The sequence below is a fragment of the Oncorhynchus kisutch genome, linkage group LG18 (assembly GCF_002021735.2).
Source record: "Oncorhynchus kisutch isolate 150728-3 linkage group LG18, Okis_V2, whole genome shotgun sequence".
Taxonomy (NCBI): Eukaryota; Metazoa; Chordata; class Actinopteri; order Salmoniformes; family Salmonidae; genus Oncorhynchus; species Oncorhynchus kisutch.
The window spans coordinates 18,663,703-18,682,132 of NC_034191.2; the positions used below are offsets into that span (position 1 = coordinate 18,663,703).

The 18,430-nt window shown below is 44.6% G+C and overlaps 1 protein-coding gene across 1 annotated transcript in view; it reads left to right on the forward strand.

Annotated features, from left to right (window-relative positions):
* Positions 1 to 18,430, forward strand: part of LOC109909471 (calsyntenin-2-like) — a 420,037-nt gene that overhangs the window by 298,859 nt on the left and 102,748 nt on the right. Inside the window, exon 6 of the mRNA XM_031795495.1 lies at positions 15,877 to 16,062. Coding sequence (XP_031651355.1) covers positions 15,877 to 16,062 — 186 coding nt within the window. The remainder of the gene's footprint in view (positions 1 to 15,876; positions 16,063 to 18,430) is intronic.

The following is an 18,430-nucleotide window of genomic DNA, read 5'->3' on the forward strand; positions in this document are numbered from 1 at the left end:
ACACACTCAGAAGTTTCTAAAATTGTTTGAATGATGTCTGTGAGTATAACAGAATTCATATGGCAGGCCAAAACCTGAGAAAGAATCCAACCAGGAAGTGGGAAATCTGAGGTTTGTAGTTTTTCAACTCAGCCCCTATTGAAGATACAGTGGGATATTGGTCATCTTGCACTTCCCAAGGCTTCTACTAGATGTCAACAGTCTTTAGAACATTGTTTCAGGCTTCTACTGTGAAGGGGGGCTGAATGAGAGGGGATTGAGTCAGGTGTCTGTCAGAGAGCCACGGGCTCGTGACGTGCGGCCATGTGAGAGTTAGCTGACGTTCCATTGCTTTTCTACAGACAAAAGAATTCTCTGGTTGGGACATTATTGAAGATTTATGTTAAAAACATCCAAAAGATTGATTCTATACCTTGTTTGATATGTTTCTACGACCAGTAATATAACTCTTTGAACTTTTAGTCCGACCTTTCCGCTGGACTTACACACACGTTTGGATTTGTTTACCAAACGCCCTAACAAAAGGAGGTATATGGACATAAATGATGAACTTTATCGAACAATTCAAACATTTATTGTGGATTCCTGTGAGTGTATTCTGATGAAGATCATCAAAGGTAAGTGAATATTTATAATGCTATTTCTGACTAATATTGACTCCACAACATGGCGGATATTTCTTTGGCTGGTTTGGGCTCTGAGCGCCGTACTCAGATTATTGCATGGTATGCTTTTTCCGTAAAGTATTTTTTTTAAATCTGACACAGCGGTTGCATTAAGGAGAAGTTTATAATTATTTATTATTATTATTTTTGTAAATTTATGTGGCTCTCTGCAAAATCACTGCATGTTTTGGAACTACTGAACATGACACGCCAAAGTAAAATGAGATTTTTGGATATAAATATGCACTTTATCGAACAAAACATGCATGTATTGTGTAACATGAAGTCCTATGAGTGTCGTCTGCTGAAGATCATCAAAGGTTAGTGATTCATTTTATCTATATTTCTGCTTTTTGTGACTCCTCTCTTTGACCGGAAAAATGGCTGTGTTTTCTGTGACTTGGTGGTGACCTAACATAATCGTTTGTGGAGCTTTCGCTGTAAAGCCTTTTTGAAATCAGACACTGTGGCTGGATTAACGAGAAATGTATCTTTAAAATGGTGCCTAATACTTGTATGTTTGAGAAATTTGAATTTGAGATTTCTGTTGTTTGAATTTGGCGCCCTGCAATTTCACTGGCTGTTGGCGAGGGGTTCCACTAGTGGAACGGGGTTCAGCGGAACCCCGTTCCCAGACAGGTTAACAAACCAGACAGCACAATGTTCATGCTTTTTTTTATGATGTACAGTACGCTGAGAATGGGGAAGTAAGTTCAGGGAGTGAATAAGTTTAATAAATTAACAAACAAGAACAATACAAGAAACACAAACAGCACACCAACATGAAACAGATTCAGAAACAACAACCTGGAGTGACCTAGAGGTCGGAGAGGGAGTATACCTGACAGTACCCTCTCCCCGACCTCTTGGTCAGCAGGCTGCTGATTATCCTGCACACCTGTCACCATCGTCATGCACACCATCGCTTCATGACATTCACCTGGACTCCATCGCCTCGTTGATTATCTTCCCTATATCTGTCACTCACCTTGGTTTTTTCCTCAGGTCTTATTGACTCTGCATTGTTCGTGTTCCTTGTTTTCTGTTTTAGTTTATTTATTAAACACTCACTGTATTTTTATTGTTTTTGTGTTGGAGGTGACGTTGGGTCTGGGTTCTGCTGCCGAGGCAACCGAGGATGCCTCATCCGGTACATCGGGGTGTCAAGACTCGGTTGGCGGGTCAAGCGTCTGTTGCCGAGTCTACCGAGGATGCCTCAGCTAGCTCGTGAGGCTTTCATGCCTTAGCTAGCTCGTCAGGTTCTCAGGACTCTGTGGGCTCGGCAGGCTCCCTGTCGCCGGCGCTTCAGGCTGCTCATCAGGTTCCTGTGCTTCGGTGGAGGCAACTGGTCCGCTCCAGATCCCCGGGATCGTCCTGTCACGGTGCTGACTTTTGGCCAATACCTGCAGCAAAAGCCTCTACCCCGTCCTCTGGCTGGGCAGAGTACTTTAGGATTTTAGTTACCTTGGTGTAACAAGGGCCTAGCCGTGCGGCCCTACCAACCCTCCTATTTATTCGTAATGGCCCTTCGCGTGAGTTGGGTTTGTTCCTTCGTTCACGTTGTCACTCCCTTATTTTCCAGTCTAGTATGAGGCCTTGGATAGATATACTCCTATTTAAATATTCTAAGTTTTATGGATTCCTCCTATATTTCCTTACTTTCAAGTTTCTTTACCTATGTATATATCAATACCTAATAACTTTTCCTATTAGTTATTATGCTCGTCAGCTAGTAGTCACTTGGAAACTAGTATTGGTATATGTTTTGATTCCTTTAAAAATATATTATTGTCCACACAATGAAATATTCTTTAGTGCAATCACTTTGACCTATAACCAGGGTCGCTTTCTGTTCAGTGAGAGTGTCAAAGGCGTTTGCTCTCCAGATCGTTAATCTGGCCTAGTTGTCAAAGTTTCAAGCTTTTATTAAGTCACTCTGTTTTTTGTCTTATACACACTAGTACAATTCAATGGTTATACAGTTTCTAAATACAACAATAATGCTCAATCCTTAATGCTTTAAGCTCTGCCAGATAATATTGCAAAACTTTAAATGCGTTAACACTTCTAACAATATTGACTAAATAGCTAAATTAGTACAATTACGTTAAATGCTCAGCCCCTTGGTCACATTCCTGTAATTGGTATTCTCACAGCAATGACGCTAGATTCCGAATTCCAATATCTTAATACACTTCCAACTCTGTGTATGGACTCAATATATTGTAACTGGTACTTGGCTCTTTCCTTGTATTGCCAATCACATCTGTACCTGATGTCTCACTGAGTGACTGCCGCTTTGTCTGTGATCAAGAGGTGTTTAGACCACTGTGTTTCTTAGACTCAGTTTCGGGTTCACAAAGTTTAACCAAGTATATTCAGATAGTGATCCAATAAGTACTTAGGCTAAATTATCCAGTTCTCAAATATTGTTTTAGTCTAACAAAAAGCGTATAGTGCAATAGTAAATTTACCTGTGATAATTCTCCATATGAAGTCTGTCTCATATGTCAGTGAGGATCATGCTCTCTTATGATCTCTGTTCTCTTTATATACCTTTTTACAGGGGAAGTTCACACTGGCACTGCAGACCTACGTAACCTTAGACCTGTGTGTAAAACGGAAGCTTCCTATTATTACCATTCAAGGTCATGCACTACTGACTCCCACATTGCTGCTTCCGTGTTACTGTTGGCTGATTCTACTCGATGATACCAGCTGGTTGTTTCTACCACTGGAGGTGGCGTAGGTGGCATGTCAAGCGTCAGCTGGGAGAAGTCTATGATAGGTATCTCCTCTGCTTCCCCCTGTTGTCCAGTTTCTGCAGGTGTGGTCCATGGTTCCATGAGGTCCTGTGAATGCCCTGTGTTGTTGTCCCCATTGCTTGATGGAGTAGGCAGATTATTTTTGTCTCTTGTCACAGTCCCTTTGGTTGGCGCGCTGCGGCTGGCGTCGTGTGTCAGAGAGGGGGTACTGTTTAGTCTGCTCCTTCTTCAGGCGTTCTAGGTTGCCGGGCTCCCGCGCCTGGCTCGACAGGTTCACGCACTTCAGCAGAGGTGACCCGTCCACTCCTGATCCCAGGGATTGTCCCTTTTGTCGGAGTCCTGCAGCTGGAGCGGCGCGTATACTCCCTCCCCGACCTCTAGGTCACCAGGCTGCTGATTATTACGCTCCTGCGCTTCATGACACTCACCTGGACTCCATCACCTCCTTGATTATCTTCCCTATATCTGTCACTCCCCTTGGTTCTTTCCTCAGATGTTATTGACTCTGTTCCATGTCAGTGCGTTGCTCATGTTCCTTGTTTTATGTTCTGGTTATTTATTGTACGCCCCTCCCTGTACTTGCTTCCCGACTCTCAGCGCATTCGTTACACTTTTTTTCATTTACAGATAGCCAGGGGCATGCTCCGACACTCAGAAATAATTCTAAAACGAAGCATGTGTTTAGTGAGTCCTCCAGATCAGAGGCTCACTTTTCCTGTCCTGCTAAGCATTAAAATGTAACATGTACTTTTGGGTGTCAGGGAAAATGTATGGAGTAAAAAGTACATCATTTTCTTTTGGAATGTAGTAAAGTAAAATTTGTCAAAAGTAAATAGTAGTCAAGCACAGATATTTCTTAAGTAGTACTTTCAAGTATTTTTACTTAAGTACTTTACACCACTGCACACACACACATACACACCAGCAATCACATGCACACACTCACACACCTCTAAGAGTGATTACATTCCCAGAATTCCATCCCCAGTCGAAGATTTTAGTTTGTTCCATGTTGAGATTGGAGTTTCCGGGGAAGTGGTGCTCCAAGGTGAGACTGATAGAGGATAATTACCAGTGTTGGGGAGTAGTAAACTACATGTAGTTCAACTAGTAATTTAATTACATTTTGCTGTAGCTTGGTGGTAGAACTAAAATAAAATCTAGATAGTGTTTTTAGTAGTTAATTAGTTTTTGTTGACATGTAGCTAACTTTTAAAACTACAGAAAATATACTTTGCAAAAATAAAAATGGTTGAAGTAGGAAATCATTTTCTTTCTTTATCGGCATCAGACCTGCCTAATTCACACTTGAAACATAGTTTTTAGTGTTTAATAGGCTAAATTACACATTCTGCTGACCCCAAAGTTGCAGTCAATGGAAGGTTCTGCATCAAGACTTTATTTTGTCATTGTAACAGCTCTCCTCTTTGTCTGATGATGAGGAATAGGAATCATCGGACCAACACGCAGCGTGGTAAGTGTTCATAGTAAATTGAATTAAATCAACTGAACACTGAATGACCAAAAAACAACAAAGAGAGTGAATGACACGAAACAGTCCTGTAAGGTGAAAAAACCCAAAACAGGAAACAACTACCCACAAACACAGGTGGGAATAGGCTACCTAAGTATGGTTCTCAATCAGAGATAACGATTGACAGCTGCCTCTGATTGGGAACCATACCAGGCCAAACACATAGAAATACAACACACATGACAAAACATAGAACGTCCACCCCAACTCATGTCCTGACCAAACGAAAATAGAGACATAAAAAAGGAACTAAGGTCAGGACGTGACAGTACCCCCCCCCCCCCCCCCCCCAAAGGTGCGGACTCCGGCCGCAAAACCTGAACCTATAGGGTGGGCCTTTCACAGCGGTGGCGGCCCTGCTGCGGGATGTGGACCCCACTCCACCTTAGTCTTGGCCCACTTAGGTGGCGCCTCTGGAGTGGCGACAGACGGGCGGCTCTGGCAGCTCCAGACAGGAGGGCGGCTCTGGCAGCTCCGGACAGGAGGGCGGCTCTGGCAGATCCGGACAGGCGGGAGACTTGGTTCTAGAAGCAGGCACAGGACTCACCAGGCTGGGGAGACCTACAGGCGGCCTCCTCCTTGGCCGAGGCACCGGATGCACTGGGCCATGGAGGCGCACTGGTGGTCTCGAACAACGAGCCTGCACAACCCGTCCTGGCTGGAAACCCCCTGTAGCCCGGCAAGTGCGGAGAGTTTGAACAGGCCGCACTGGGCTGTGCTGGTGAACAGGGGACACCGTGCGTAGGGCTGGTGCCGTATAACCCGGGCTGAGGAGACGCACTGGAGACCAGATGCGCTGAGCCGGCTTCATCCCTCCTGTTTCGATGCCCACTCTAGCCCGGCCGATTCGAGGAGCTGCGCTGTAACGTACCGGGCTGTGAACGTGCACGGGAGACACTGTGCGCTCCACCGCATAACACGGTGCCTGACCAGTACGACGCTCCATCCGATAAGCACGGTGACTTGGCTCAGTTCTCCTACGTGACTCCGCCAATCTCCCCGTGTGCCCCCTACCCGTGCACTTTTCCTCGAGTCAACTCCCCGTAGCATCGCTGCTCCGCTTTGTCTGCCTCCAGCTCCTCTTTAGGACGACGATACTCTCCCAGCTGTGCCCATGGTCCCTTGCCGTCCAATATTTCCTCACATTTCCAGGAGTCCATTCTTCCACGCTGCTTGGTCCTTTGGTGGTGGGTAGTTCTGTAACAGCTCTCCTCTTCGTCTGATGTTGAGGAATAGGAATCATCAGACCAACACGCAGCGTGGTAAGTGTTCATAGTAAATTTAATTAAATAAACTGAACACTGAATGACAAAAAAACAACAACGAGAGTGAACAACACCAAACAATCCTGTAAGGTGAAAAACACAAAACAGGAAACAACTACCCACAAACACAGGTGGGAATAGGCTACCTAAGTATGGTTCTCAATCAGAGACAACGATTAACAGCTGCCTCTGATTGGGAACCATACCAGGCCAAACACATAGAAATACAACACACAGAACAAAACAGAATGCACACCCCAACTCACGCCCCTGACCAAACCAAAATAGAGACATAAAAAAGGAACTAAGGTCAAGACATGACAGTCATAGTACAGCTCTCTACTTAAACTTTGAAGTAAACTTAAAATTTGAACAATCAGACCTAAGCTTACCAGAACCTGGATAATACCTTTATAATAACTTGAGTGGTATCAACAAAGAAGGTAAAGGATTTAATCTGTAAATCAGGTGTTCACGTTTTACTGAAGAGCAGCTTATTATCTAAAGATTTCACTCAATATTTTCTGTTTTAAGGGCTAAAACACTGTCTCGTTTTACTTGTGTCTTCAACTTTGGGTTGGTTTCTAGGGCCCAACTCTCCTGTAGCACCACGTTTCCCATTGATAGCTTTTTGGCACGTAACCAATTCTAAGAGCATTTCCTCCACTAAAGAACAAAAAGAGGACACTTTTTAACATGAAAGCTTCAACAAAAAGGCTTGAAAGAGGAGAGAGAGCGATGGAGGCAGAGGTATGAAGGAGGAGGTGGAGAGAGAGTGCTCTTTAAAATATAATGATGGATGGTGACTGAGTGGATGGATGTAGAGAGGTAAAAAGGAGAGGAGAAGAGAGGAGAGGAAAAGAACTAGAGAGGACAGGACAAAGAGCAAGAGAGGACAGGATAAATAGCTAGAGAGGACAGGATAAGGAGGGAGAGAAGACAGGGTAAAGGGGGAGAGAGGACAGGATAAAGAGGGAGAGAGGACAGGATAAGGAGGGATAGAGGACAGGATGAAGAGGGAGAGAGGACAGGATAAAAAGGGAGGGATGACAGGATAAAGAGGGAGAGAGGACAGGATAAAGAGCAGAGGACAGGATAAAGAGGGAGAGAGGATAGGATGAAGAGGGAGAGATGACAGGTTAAAGAGGGAGGGGGGACAGGATAAAAAGGGAGGGATGACAGGACAAAGAGGGAGAGAGGACAGGATAAAGAGCAGAGGACAGGATAAAGATGGAGGGATGACAGGATAAAGAGGGAGAGAGGACAGGATAAAGAGGGAGAGAGGACAGGATAAGGAGGGAGGGAGGACAGGATAAAGAGGGAGAGAGGACAGGATAAAAAGGGAGGGATGACAGGATAAAGAGGGAGAGAGGACAGGATAAAGAGCAGAGGACAGGATAAAGAGGGAGGGATGACAGGATAAAGAGGGAGAGAGGACAGGATAAAGAGGGAGAGAGGACAGGATAAAGAGGGAGAGAGGACAGGATAAAGAGGGAGGGATGACAGGATAAAGAGGGCGAGAGGACAGGATAAAAAGGGAGGGATGACAGGATAAAGAGGGCGAGAGGACAGGATAAAGAGCAGAGGACAGGATAAAGAGGGAGGGATGACAGGATAAAGAGGGAGAGAGGACAGGATAAAGAGGGAGAGAGGACAGGATAAAAAGGGAGGGATGACAGGATAAAGAGGGCGAGAGGACAGGATAAAGAGCAGAGGACAGGATAAAGAGGGAGGGATGACAGGATAAAGAGGGAGAGAGGACAGGATAAAGAGGGAGAGAGGACAGGATAAGGAGGGAGGGAGGACATGATAAAGAGGGAGAGAGGACAGGATAAAAAGGGAGGGATGACAGGATAAAGAGGGCGAGAGGACAGGATAAAGAGGGAGAGAGGACAGGATAAAGAGGGAGGGATGACAGGATAAAGAGGGAGAGAGGACAGGATAAAGAGGGAGAGAGGACAGGATAAATAGAAGAGGACAGGATAAAGAGGGAGAGAGGACAGGATGAGGGAGGGAGGACAGGATAAGGAGGAAGAGAGGACAGGATAAGGAGGGAGGGAGGACAGGATAAAGAGGGAGAGAGGACAGGATAAAGAGGGAGAGAGGACAGGATAAAGAGGGAGAGAGGACAGGATAAGGAGGGAGAGAGGACAGGATAAGGAGGGAGAGAGGACAGGATAAAGAGGGAGAGAGGACAGGATAAAGAGGGAGAGAGGACAGGATAAAGAGGGAGAGAGGACAGGATAAAGAGGGAGAGAGGACAGGATAAAGAGGGAGGGATGACAGGATAAAGAGGGCGAGAGGACGGGATAAAAAGGGAGGGATGACAGGATAAAGAGGGCGAGAGGACAGGATAAAGAGCAGAGGACAGGATAAAGAGGGAGGGATGACAGGATAAAGAGGGAGAGAGGACAGGATAAAGAGGGAGAGAGGACAGGATAAAAAGGGAGGGATGACAGGATAAAGAGGGCGAGAGGACAGGATAAAGAGCAGAGGACAGGATAAAGAGGGAGGGATGACAGGATAAAGAGGGAGAGAGGACAGGATAAAGAGGGAGAGAGGACAGGATAAATAGAAGAGGACAGGATAAAGAGGGAGAGAGGACAGGATGAGGGAGGGAGGACAGGATAAGGAGGGAGAGAGGACAGGATAAGGAGGGAGGGAGGACAGGATAAAGAGGGAGAGAGGACAGGATAAAGAGGGAGAGAGGACAGGATAAAGAGGGAGAGAGGACAGGATAAAGAGGGAGAGAGGACAGGATAAAGAGGGAGAGAGGACAGGATAAGGAGGGAGAGAGGACAGGATAAAGAGGGAGAGAGGACAGGATAAAGAGGGAGAGAGGACAGGATAAAGAGGGAGAGAGGACAGGATAAAGAGGGAGAGAGGACAGGATAAAGAGGGAGAGAGGACAGGATAAGGAGGGAGAGAGGACAGGATAAGGAGGGTTAGTGCTCTTTAAAATCGATATTCTCTCGGGCTGATGGAAGGACCAGGTTGAGGAGATTTATAAATAAAATGGTCCCTAACATACTCAAGCACACTGACAACATTCCAACAACGTTCCCACACACACCACACACACACACACACACACACACACACACACACACACACACACACACACACACTCTCTCTCTGACAAACACAGTCACTCTGACATTACTTGCAACACTGACTGAGACACATGAACACACACACCTGTCAGGCTCAACTCTCAGTAACAAAATTGTGTGAAAGTATTCACGTTTCTATCCACAGTTCTTATGCTAGTAAAGCATGAAAGCTGTGATGGAAACAGGGAGTTTCGGTACAATTTTATAAATGCCAACAGATGATTTGTTTGACTTGGTGGGATCTTCTTGTGTCTGTAAAATACATTATGCAAGAAATGGTTGTGGAAACGCCTTTATGCGCAAATAATGACAGCATTTAATAATCATTATATCAAAGTGAACTGATATGTTGTGTTGGTCATCCCACTATGACTCGCAAGCATGCAGTTTATTAGGCTACAGATGAAATAAGATGTTCTTCACGGGGTGGGGAAAGTGGACGGTGATGAGCTTGATGCTCCTTCCCAATAAATATCTTATTCTGGTGACTGATCCATGATAATCTCATCATGTAGACACACTTTACAGCCTAGTCACACTGTATCTGCCAGCTATTTGCTAGAGAGCATGTGTCAAGACCAGAGTAGGCACATTTAAAACATCAGTTTCTGTAACAAAACTATCGGCAGAGTTGAAAATGCCATGGAAACACACAGATTTTTTTTTTTTTATCCGATACACGAAAAAGTCATTTTTTTGTGTACTATGTCATCACGCACTTGTTTTTGTCCACAAGTCAGTTTGGTGGAGATGCACATATTGTCTTTACGTGGATTTTAGAATTTTTTTCATGAAATCTGTCACCAATTGGATGGAAACCTAGTAACAGTGACACAGAATCTACCTCACATATTTATAATCATTCTCCTACCACTCCTCTCTCCCTCCTTCTCTCTAGGGTATCTCACTCTCCCTCCTCTCTACGGTATCTCACTCTCCCTCCTCTCTACAGTATCTCACTCTCCCTCCTCTCTACGGTATCTCACTCTCCCTCCTCTCTACAGTATCTCACTCTCCCTCCTCTCTACAGTATCTCACTCTCCCTCCTCTCTACAGTATCTCACTCTCCCTCCTTCTCTCTAGGGTATCTCACTCTCCCTCTTCTCTACGGTATCTCACTCTCCCTCCTCTCTACGGTATCTCACTCTCCCTCCTCTCTACAGTATCTCACTCTCCCTCCTCTCTACAGTATCTCACTCTCCCTCCTCTCTACAGTATCTCACTCTCCCTCCTCTCTACAGTATCTCACTCTCCCTCCTCTCTACAGTATCTCACTCCCCCTCCTCTCTAGGGTATCTCACTCTCCCTCCTCTCTACGGTATCTCACTCTCCCTCCTCTCTACAGTATCTCACTCTCCCTCCTCTCTACAGTATCTCACTCTCCCTCCTCTATACAGTATCTCACTCTCCCTCCTCTCTACGGTATCTCACTCTCCCTCCTCTCTACAGTATCTCACTCTCCCTCCTCTCTACAGTATCTCACTCTCCCTCCTCTCTACAGTATCTCACTCTCCCTCCTCTCTACAGTCTCTCCCTCTCCCTTCTCTCTAGTCTCTCCCTCTCCCTCCTTCTCTCTAGTCTCTCCCTCTCCCTCCTTCTCTATACAGTATCTCACTCTCCCTCCTCTCTACAGTCTCTCCCTCTCCCTCCTTCTCTCTAGTCTCTCCCTCTCCCTTCTCTCCCTCTCCCTCCTTCTCTCTAGTCTCTCCCTCTCCCTTCTCTCCCTCTCCCTCCTTCTCTCTAGTCTCTCCCTCTCCCTCCTTCTCTATACAGTATCTCACTCTCACTCCTCTCTACAGTATCTCACAGTCCCTCCTCTCTACAGTCTCTCCCTCTCCCTCCTTCTCTCTTGTCTCTCCCTCTCCCTTCTCTCTAGTCTCTCCCTCCTTCTCTATACAGTATCTCCCTCTCCCTCCTCTCTACAGTACCTCACTCTCCCTCCTCTCTACAGTCTCTCCCTCTCCCTCCTCTCCCTCCTCTCTACAGTCTCTCCCTCTCCCTCCTCTCTACAGTCTCTCCCTCTCCCTCCTCTCTACAGTCTCTCACTCTCCCTGCTCTCTACAGTATCTCACTCTCCCTCCTCTCTACAATATCTCACTTTCCCTCCTCTTTACAGTATCTCACTCTCCCTCCTCTCTACAGTCTCTCCCTCTCCCTCCTTCTCTCTAGTCTCTCACTCTCCCTCCTCTCTACAGTATCTCACTCTCCCTCCTCTCTACAGTATCTCACTCTCCCTCCTCTCTACAGTATCTCACTCTCCCTCCTCTCTACAGTATCTCACTCTCCCACCTCTCTACAGTATCTCACTCTCCCTCCTCTCTACAGTATCTCACTCTCCCTCCTCTCTACAGTATCTCCCTCTCCCTCCTTCTCTCTAGTCTCTCCCTCTCCCTCCTCTATACAGTATCTCACTCTCCCTCCTCTATACAGTATCTCACTCTCCCTCCTCTATACAGTATCTCACTCTCCCTCCTCTATACAGTCTCTCACTCTCCCTCCTCTCTACAGTATCTCACTCTCCCTCCTCTCTACAGTATCTCACTCTCCCTCCTCTCTACAGTATCTCACTCTCCCTCCGCTCAACATGTATCTCACTCTCCCTCCTTCTCTCTAGTCTCTCCCTCTCCCTCCTCTCTACAGTATCTCACTCTCACTCCTTCTCTCTAGTCTCTCCCTCTCCCTCCTCTATACAGTCTCTCCCTCTCCCTCCTTCTCTCTAGTCTCTCCCTCTCCCACCTCTATACAGTCTCTCCCTCTCCCTCCTTCTCTCTAATCTCTCCCTCTCCCTCCTCTATACAGTATCTCCCCCTCCCTCCTTCTCTCTCTAGTCTCTCCCTCTCCCTCCTTTCTACAGTCTCTCCCTCTCCCTCCTCTCTACAGTCTCTCCCTCTCCCTCCTCTATACAGTCTCCCACTCTCCCTCCTCTATACAGTATCTCCCTCTCCCTCCTTTCTACAGTCTCTCACTCTCCCTCCTCTCTACAGTATCTCCCTCTCCCTCCTCTCTACAGTCTCTCCCTCTCCCTCATCTCTACAGTATCTCATTCTCCCTCCTTCTCTCTAGTCTCTCCCTCTCCCTCATCTCTACAGTATCTCATTCTCCCTCCACTCTCCCTCTCCCACAGTGTATTACAGTGTAACATATACATTATGAGTCAGTGTATTACTGTGTAACGTCCTCGGTATGAGTCAGTGTATTAGAGTTGTCGTGTCTTTACTATCATTAACTGAAGACATCGTTTTTTCAAAGATTCTCTGTAATTAGTTATTACGCGATTAGACTGATTAATCATGTAATCGTAATTACTAGGAAGTCGGGGCACCAAGGAAAAATATTCAGATTACAAAGTTATCATTTCCTAAAATAATTTTCAGATATTTTATCTGATCAATTAGTCTTCGAATTAATTAATCATTTACTTTACCTCACGTTAGTCTCATTCCAAACGTTGTAAATTGTTGGTTATCTGCACGAACCCAGTCTTCACTATGTCATCCATACATCAATTGTCTTAAATCATTGATTTATTACTAACTAAGTAATTCACAGAAATGCATAAACAAACAAACAAACAAGGTAAATGTGGTTACAAGAAATGAGAATGTGCCCTAGTGGGCTAAACCGGCATGGCGGCTTGTTAGACAAAAGGGGAAGTGGGGGTCGACTAAGAAGTCACGACAGTGATAATTATAACAATTGAAATGCTAATCCTTTGCACATGAACGCTCACTCATTCGGGAACAATTGCAATCAATATATATATTTACGCTCAGTGTGTCGTCTTGATTGCTGGTGAAAAGTACATTTATTTTGTAGAATTGTCCGTCTCTCTCTCTCTCTCTCTCTCTCTCTCTCTCTCGGTTGTGGTTAGAGGGAATTGTTCAGAGTGACATTCGTTATAGAATGTATGTTTCGGCGGTCGTCGTTCTTCGCGTTCAATGATACCGAATTCCTAGCTGACATATCACTCCATTACATAGTTCACATGACATATCACTCCATTACGTAGTTCACTCCATTACATAGTTCACATGACATATCACTCCATTACATAGTTCACATGACATATCACCCCATTACATAGTTCACATGGCATATCACTCCATTACGTAGTTCACATGGCATATCACTCCATTACATAGTTCACATGACATATCACTCCATTACATAGTTCACATGACATATCACTCCATTACATAGTTCACATGACATATCACTCCATTACATAGTTCACATGACATATCACTCCATTACATAGTTCACATAGCATATGCCTCCCGCCACCCGGCTACTGTAAAACATGGAACTGGAATCACACAGTGTGAATACACGGACTGGATTATGGCATAATGTTCACTACATTGCACTCTCCTCTCTCCCTCAGTGAGTCCTGCAGTGTGCATACTGTGGAAAATAAAGATCTCTTCAGCGATAGAATAGCTTCCTATTACCGGAAACTCACACTACCGCTAACAGTATGATTCGCGGTGTGTGTTTGTTTGTGTGTCTCTGTCTGTGTTTGTGTGTGTGTCTGTGTGTACGTGTTTTTTTTTGTAGCACGGCGCAAGGCAGAGCGAGCAGCGGCACCATGCCGTGCCTCATGAATAGAAGTAAATTATTTAGCAGGAACACAAATGGAACAGCTCAGTCACACAGAGTCCCTGTAAGGCCCCACATTCACCACGTTGCCACCACTGACCTCAATCATCCTCTATATGAGTATGGTCATGTCGTAATGAGTCTATATAGGAACCTTTATGAGCAGGAATATGAATTTATATGATAGTGTTGAGTGATTAACCGAAATGAACCTTTAAAAAGCAGGCAGACATTTTCATTTGGACAAGGTTGTCTAAGTAAGAGAAACCACTCCACTCCGCCTTGTGCCCCCTACTGCTGGTCAGGTGGATTTATTTGAAGGATCGGTATGATGTGCAATTAATAGATTGCTTTAATGTGAAATGAAATATTGTTGATTTTTAAGGTTTGGGAGAAGTACTGTGAATAGTGACACTTTTTAGGATGTCAATATAAATGAATGTATTTATGGTTGTGTGTAATTTTGTCTTGTCTTTTAATCATATGTGTTATTGTTTTTACCATCAAGGACTACATGGGATACAATCGTTTTAATTAGTATTTTCAAGTGATATCCTCTGGGTCCACATTGTACATTTTGTTGTATATATCTGTTATCCACATTCAATTCAATCTCTACCTGTGAATACATGATATACTGTAGGCCTAGTTTGTATTTAGAAGTCAGAAACGTTTGCCTTATTTACTTTGAAGAACTACTAAAATATAGTTTTTTTTCAGACAGCATAGGCAGCAGCTCTATAGAAATGAGATGATGATTTGGAATTAAATAATAAAGTCCTCAAATAAAGCTAAGGTATTCTATACAACATCTGAATATTCTTTTAAGAATCTAACCGAAACTGAACCGAAATCAAATAGCACCAATCACTCAGCACTAATATATGATGAGGAATATGGGCTCTGATGAGCCAAACTTGCCAAGTCATTTTTTGAACTGATAAAAAGCAAGAAATGCAGAATAAAGGAGTGTGTGTGTGTGTGTGTGTGTGTGTGTGTGTGTGTGTGTGTGTGTGTGTGTGTGTGTGTGTGTGTGTGTGTGTGTGTGTGTGTGTCTTTGAGGAAGTGAACATGACAGATGTAACAGTCCAGAGGGCAGCGATTAGCTGATTCCCTTCTTATCCAATCAGTGTTGTCTTCACCTCAGGTTTATGTTCAGCTCTGCCTGCCTGGTTCGTTCTACCTGCCTCTCTCTGTCTGCCTGTTTCTCTTACACACACTGCTCAATAGACACTACGAATTCACACAGCGCACCACACACATTAACACACACACACACACACACACACATAGAAATGCAGTGCATCTTAAAATACCCAAACTGAAAAACACACAAATACACACACACCATACTGTACACACAAGAGCATGTAGTAACCAAGGTGATTAGAACACACACACCCACACCATACTGTACACACAAGAGCATGTAGTAACCAAGGTGATTAGAACACACACACCCACACCATACTGTACACACAAGAGCATGTAGTAACCAAGGTGATTAGAAGACACACACACTGAACTGTGAGAGAAATGGTCTGGTTGAACACTCTCTACATTTTATTCATGTCATAGTGATTTAGTGTGCCCAGAAATGTACAGTGGATAGCGACATTGACTCACATTATTAAACATTTTATTGACTGCATAAAACTCTGAAATGGGCTGTCACATTTTTATGGGGGACCTACAAGGCAGGAATGGACACAAGAGCATGCATTGTGAAAATCACACGGAAATAGAAGTAGAAGTAGAAGTAGAAGTTAACATAATCTGAAACAAGAATAGATCAGACAATGCCTGTTGTCACCTGTTGTTCTGCTCAAAGGACCACATTTTAACACCCCAAGATCGCTCTCATTCTCTCTCTCTCATTCTCTCTCACACACACACACCCCCATTCCTAACAATTGTGTCTTGTATCTTTCCTAGGCTGGGACAAAAGAGTGGACTATGAGCCAGGCACAGGCAGCAAACAGCTGTTTCCCAAGATGAATCTGGAGACGTGTGGAGGGCTTCTCTCCTCAGTGAGGACCACGGTAGAGCTACAGACCAGCCATATTGGGAAGGGCTGCGACCGGGAGACCTACTCGGAGAAGTCCCTGCAGAAACTCTGTGGTACGTACCTTATGGGATACATACACTCCATAACCAAAAGTATGTGGACACCTGCTAGTCGAAGATCTCCTTCTAAAAACATGGGATTAATATGTAGTTGGTCCCTCCTTTGCTGCTATAACAGCCTTCGCTCATCTGGGAGTCGGCATTTCAATTCATCCCAAAGGTGTTCGATGGTGTTGAGGTCAGGGCTCTGTGCAGGCCAGACAAAGTTCTTCCACACCGATCTCGACAAACCATTTCTGTCTGGACCTCGCTTTGTGCACAGGGGCATTGTCAAGCTGAAACAGCAAATGGCCTTCTCCAAACTGTTTCCACAATGTTGGAAGCACAGAATCGTCTAGAATGTCATTGTATGCTGTTGCGTTACGATTTCCCTTCACTGGAACTAAGGGGCCTAGCCCAGACCATGAAAAACAGCCCCAGACCATAATTCCTCCTCCACCAGACTTTACAGTTGGCACTGTGCATTGGGGCAGGTAGCATTCTCCTGGTAAAGTGTGATTCATCACTCTAGAGAACGCGTTTCCACTGCTCCAGTGTCCATGGCGGCGAACTTTACACCACTCCAGCATAGTGCATGGTGATATTAAGCTTGTGTGTGGCTGCTGGAAACCATGGAAACTATTGGTGGGAAAAGTACTGTATCGTCATACTTGAGTAAAACTAAGTAAAAGTTGAAACTCACCCAGTAAAATTCTACTTAAGTTAAAAAAAGTATTTGATTTTAAATATACTTAAGTATCATAAGTAAATGTAATTTTTAAGATATACCTAAGTATCAAAAGTAAAAGTATAAATAGTAAAAAAATCCTTATATTTTAAGCAAACCAGACAGCACCATTTTATTTATTATTATTTTATTGTGTCACGCCCTGACCTTAGAGAGCCTTATTATTTCTCTATTTGGTTAGGTCGGGGTGTGATTTGGGTAGGCATTCTTTGTTGGCCAGGTATGGTTCCCAATCAGAGGCAGCTGTCTATCGTTGTCTCTGATTGGGAATCATACTTAGGCAGCCTGTTTTCCACCTGAATTTGTGGGATCTTGATTTTGTTAGTTGCTGTATAGCCTGCAGAACTTGACGGTCGTGGATCTTTTTTTTTGTTTTTCATCAAAATTAACAAAGAAAGAAAGATGTACGTTTACCACGCTGCACCTTGGTCTCATTCCAACAACGGACGTAAGAAATGTATAGCCAGGGGCACACTCCCAACACTCAGCCTCATTTACAAACAAAGTATATTACTTTCTTTAGCAATGTAGTGAAGTAGAAGTAAAAGTAAAAGTAAAAAAGTAAAAAAACGACTTAAGTTGTACTTTAAAGTATTTTTACTTAAGTACTTTACAACACTGATGGAAACCCATTTCATGAAGCTCCCGACAAATGTTCTTGTGCTGACGTAGCTTCCAGAGGCAGTTTGGAGCTCGTAGTGAATGTTGCAACCGAGCTATGTGCATCAGCACTCTGTGGGCCCATTCTGTGAGCTTGTGTGGCACTTTGCAGCTGAGCTGTTGCTGCTCCTAGACGTTTCCACTTCACAATTACAGCACATACAGTTGACCAGGGCAGCTCTAGCAGGGCAGAAATTTGACGAACTGACTTGTTGGAAAGGTGGCATCCTATGATGGTGCCACATTGAAAGTCCTTGAGCTCTTCAGTAAGGTCACTTTATTGCCGATGTTTGGTCTATGGGGATTACATGGCTGTGTGGGTGATTTTATACACCTGTCATCAACGGGTTTGGCTGAAATAGCCAAATCCACTAATTTGAAGCGGTGTCCACATACTTCTGTATAGTGTATTTCTCTATAAATGGCCATAAGTTAGTCGAAGCATTTCACTTTATTTACAATTAGATATTCGTTGCATAACAGAACAGAGCCACTCCAAAAATCATCAGACTGTAGAGAACTTAATAAAACCACCAGTTAAACTCCCCAGACCAGGTCTTCTTTCTCATGTCTGTTGGTAAAGCTGTGTTAAATGAAGCTCTGCTGCTGTTAATGACGTGACAGAGCGAAAGTATTAGCTTGAGCTAGCTGTCTCCTCAGTGAAGAGCCTGTCTACACCTCCGTGTTTGTGCAGAGAACATGACAAAGAAACATCAGCTCTAACGGAGCCGCTAAAGCTTTCATTCTGCACACAGCGAGCTATGGTGGTGGTGGGGGGTGGAGGGAGTCATCGTCAGACCCTTATCTGAATGGATAACTCCCTCCCTCAGTCGGTGGTGGCGGTGGCGGTGGCGGTGGTGGCGGTGGCGGCGGTGGCGGTGGTGGCAGGGCACCGCGCATCTATTCACTACGAGCTCCAAACTGCCTCTGGAAGCTACGTCAGCACAATAACATTTTGTCGGGAGCTCCCAGAAT